The 4,403-nt window shown below is 55.1% G+C and overlaps 1 protein-coding gene across 1 annotated transcript; it reads left to right on the top strand.

Annotated features, from left to right (window-relative positions):
• The first annotated feature begins 543 nt into the window (after positions 1-543).
• On the top strand, positions 544-1,735 carry LOC132025185 (forkhead box protein D4-like 6). Its single transcript, XM_059412327.1, is given in 2 exon segments — positions 544-1,443; positions 1,445-1,735. Coding segments are annotated over 2 exon segments (1,167 nt in total). The 3' UTR covers positions 1,712-1,735.
• The last annotated feature ends 2,668 nt before the right edge of the window (positions 1,736-4,403 follow it).

Genomic DNA, 4,403 nt, shown 5'->3' with positions numbered 1-4,403 from the left:
ACTTTTACTGTTACACATTGTTTTACAGTCAAGCACCAGACACTTACTGTCCCCCCACCTTTTCTGTCCTCCAGGGGAGAGGCCTGAGTGGAAGTAGCCCTAGATGGTTGGGTACCATACTTTCCTGCCTCTTCTTTATGTGCACGTTTCCGAAGGGCTTTAACAAGCACATCTTTGCTGGCGGGTGGCTGTAGGTAGGAGGAGGCTGAAGGTTCTTGCCCTGTCGGGAACGTGCAGAGGACCCTCATCATTGGACTGCGTCGGGAGGGAGTGGAAGCTCTCAGAGGTAGGGGAAGAAGGGGTATAAAGGAGAGGGGGAGCCAACCACACAGGGACTCCAAGAAGCCTTAATAAAAGGCAAAGCGCATCTTTGCTGGACGGTGTTGGAAACGAGGAGAAACCAACAGAAAAGGACACCACCAAAAGGGCAACGGCAAGGGTTTCTGCTTTTTGGAACATTCTTAACCCAGAGCTCCAGGCCAGTCCCCCACGAGCCAGGTGAGCCGCCGCCACCTCCCCGGCGTCTGCGGGACCTGCTCCTCCATGAACTTGCCAAAACCGGAGCGCCTGCGCCCCGCACCGCAGCGCAGCCTCCCAAGCTCCGACGGGGAAGACGGTGAGATCGACATCTTGGGAGAGGAGGAAGATGAAGACGAGGAGGAGGAAGAGGAAGACGGAGAGACGGAGGAGAGCCAGCGGCTCCTAGGGGAGCTGCAACCGCCGGGGACGCAGGAGGCGCGGCGGGGCGCGGGCGCGCTTCCCCGAGAGCCCCCCGAGAGCGGCGGCGCCCCGAGCGACTCCTCCAAGTTCAGGGCATCGAGCGGCCCTGCGGCGGCCTCTGGGGACGGCCCGCAGCCGGCGAAGCCCCCCTACTCGTACATCGCGCTCATCACCATGGCCATCCTGCAGAGCCCGCACAAGCGCCTCACGCTCAGCGGCATCTGCGCCTTCATCAGCGGCCGCTTCCCCTACTACCGCCGCAAGTTCCCCGCCTGGCAGAACAGCATCCGCCACAACCTCTCGCTCAACGACTGCTTCGTCAAGATCCCCCGCGAGCCCGGCCACCCCGGCAAGGGCAACTACTGGAGCCTGGACCCCGCCTCCCAGGACATGTTTGACAACGGCAGCTTCCTCCGCCGCAGGAAGCGCTTCAAGCGCCACCACCCGCCCCCGGGAGTCCACCTGCACCACCCCTTGGCCCTGCCCGCCGCGCCCGCCGCCCTGCACGGCCCTTACCCGGGCCTGCTGCTCGGGGCGCCCGCCCCGCCGCAGCCAGTCCCCGGGCCCTACCCCGTCGCCGCCGCCGCCGCCGCCGCGAGCCGCCCGTGCGCGCTCCTGCACCCTCACCCGCTTCGCTACCTGCTGCTGTCGGCCCCGGCCCGCGCCGAGACGCCCAAGAAAGCGCAAGGCGCCGACCTGGCCACCCCAGGCGCGCTCTCTGCCCTGCAGCCCTCTCTGCGCTCGCAGCCTCGGGAGGAGGAAAAGGCGCCGGCGGCGCGTCTGGGAGACGGATGCTCACCCTTCAGTATCGAGAGTCTCATGCACGGGGTCCGGGGAGGGGGCACCAGGGCCGCGCAGAGTCCGCCCCCGACCCCGTGGGGCTACTGCCATCTGCTGCAGCGCCCGTCGTGCCTGTGGCACCACCGGGCCGCTAACCCCTTGCTGCACGTGTCCGCTGCGGCCGCCGCGGCCGCTGCCCGAACGATTTTAGGGCAACAGCAGCCGCTGCCGCAGCCCCAGCAGCAGGAATGCACCCGCGGCTGCACTCCCAGCGAGGGCGCTCCGCTGGGCCAACACCTGTCCGCCCCCGCGGCGCTGCTGGGGTGTCAGCCTGGAGCAGAAGGCTCTCGGCTGACCACGGTGGCCAGCCTTTCCGGCAGAGAGGGTATCTTGCCAGCTTTTTGAGTAGCATCCACACTTTGTCCTGGCGCTGACTCCGCCGGGCGCACCTGCAGCCAAGGCATAGCGCAGAGCGAAGAGGGGTCCCGCTCTTTTGGTCTTCGGCTCTCATCCTCACCACCCTGCAAGGCAGGGACAACGCGGATGCATCTGAATCCCACAGCCGAACAACCACTAACTGAACCATACAGTTAGGGTCGCTGCAAAGTATGTACAAAGCTCAAGTTGGATGCTGTTCAGACAACCGGGACATAAACTTCGGCCGGAGGCAACACTTGCCCTTTCTTTTCCAGCCTTCAGTTGTGGCTTCCGGGGCTCTTCCGGTTACACATTTCCAGAGGAAGTTCGAACGTGAGTGGGACATTTTGTTCTGGTAAAAAAAGAAAGAAAGAAAAAGAAAATATAAATGTCCAATGCACAACTTGTTTCCCCTTGTTCACTCCCTAGAAATTGTAAATACCACCAATGCAAAATACTTATGTTCTTTATGAAATGGATGTGTAACATGGAATTTTAATTTTGACACATTTGTTTCTGCTCTGTGTGTCTGATGTGTCACCTTCTGCGGAAAGATGTTAAAATCAAAAGCTAGCTATATAGACTAAATAAAATGCGAAATCATTACACTACGTCGTTTATTTCATATTATGTCTCAAAAATTGCTTTCCAGATGGAACTTCTTTCAAAACTTAGTTCTTGGGGCGCCTGGCAGGGCTCAGTCAGTTAAGCATCTGCCTTCTGCTGGGGTCATGATCTCAGGGTCCTGGGATCAAGCCGGAGGTCAGGCTCCCTGCTTAGCAAGGATCCTGCTCCCTCTGCCCCTCCCCCTGCTTGTTCTCTCTCTCTCTCTCTCTCTCTCTCTCTCTCACACACACACACACACACTTTCTCTCAAATAAATAAAGTCTTCCAAAAAATAAAAATAGGGGCGCCTGGGTGGCTCAGTGGATTAAGCCTCTGCCTTCAGCTCAGGTCATGATCTTGGGGTCCTGGGATCAAGCTCCGCATTGGGCTCTCTGCCTGCTTCCCCCTCTCTCTCTGCCTGCCTACTTGTGATCTCTCTCTCTCCTGTCAAATGAATAATTTTAAAAAAATCTTTAAAAAAAAGTTATTTCCTCCCAGTTAAACAATTCAGTTTTATAATCTGTATTCATTATAGGTATCAGAAACAATTTTCAAAATGGCTTTCAAAACTTAAATAGTTGAAGTTGAAAAGGTCCTGAGTTTTAAAATAATGGGATTCAGTACTTATGAAACTGATAGAAGAGAAAAAATGGGAGGAAACTAAATATATTCTCCGTTTGTTTTTCTTTTTTCTAGAGACATTGATTTTTCATCTGAATAAAGTGGGGCACCATTTGAGATCAATACAGAATGTAGTGGCCAACATTTGCTAAGGAAAAATAAAAGGCAATTTTAAAAAGCATTAGAATTTTCAAAAGCAGGGTGGGGGAGGGTGGAGGGTGGTTGTTCAAGTATCAAATGAAGCAATTGGAATTTGGACATTTATAATTAAAACAATTTTCTCCCTAGATGGATGACTTCTAAGGGCTTATAGTCCATTTCTTTAGAACAGAAAGAACTTTGTTGTTTCTAATAGAATTTCTGAAAGAACTTTGCAACCAGAAAGGTTTCACTGTCATTTGGCTCCAGGTGACCCGGTGGGAGGGAAGCCAGAGGAAGATGCGCATCAGGAAATACTCTCCAGAGAAAGCAAGTTTCTAGAGACCCTGCGGCTCTCCCGGTCTGGAGGAGGGGTCCTTTGCAGAATTGCATTCCTGGCGCTTTAGGAGAATTCACTTGGTAAGTGTGAGAAGGTCCTTCCCCTTCATCTACTCCGCTGTTGCAGCTGTGAATTTCTAGGGAAGACAAATTTTTACAGCTCTTTAATTGGTCCACTTTTACCCCAGTTTCTTATCTCCTCCCCAGCACTTAGAAATTCTTCGCAAGTCCTGCCTGCTCTCACCTACTCCACGCTTGCAGTAGGGCAGTTCTGGGGGGCGTTCTGGAAAGCTCTCAAACCAAACCCCCGGTAGCAGCTGAGACTCGAACTTCCATTCTCCGTCTGCCCTGCACGTGCTGTGCAGCCTTAGTCCTCGCTGCCAGTACCGCCCCCCCAACCCTGCCCCAGCCACTTTACGTTTTCAGGTTTTGCCCCGTCTTGTCAGACCCTCTGCACCCGGGCTTTAAGATCCGATCATCGTATTCGGCAAGTCTGGGGTTACCTGTGTTTGACAACAAGCCATAGTAAAGAGAGCTTATTTCCTGCCAAGAACAATCCCGTTCAACCACCTCCCCGACCCCCACCGCTTTCGATTGAGTGCAAAACCCTCTCCAGGCCTATATGCGCTCATTTATTCGGTCAGCAAACTTTGGGAGGGATGGGTAGAGCCCCCGCCAAGCCTAGTCTACTCTCCGATCTGACGCCGCTTTCTGCCTTCCCTTTGCCCCAGGCGGGACCAGCACCGTCACCAACACGGGTGTCTGAGGGTCAGAACCCGGCC

Source organism: Mustela nigripes, chromosome 9 (genome assembly GCF_022355385.1).
Source record: "Mustela nigripes isolate SB6536 chromosome 9, MUSNIG.SB6536, whole genome shotgun sequence".
Taxonomy (NCBI): Eukaryota; Metazoa; Chordata; class Mammalia; order Carnivora; family Mustelidae; genus Mustela; species Mustela nigripes.
This window is presented reverse-complemented; position numbering and strand designations above follow the sequence as displayed.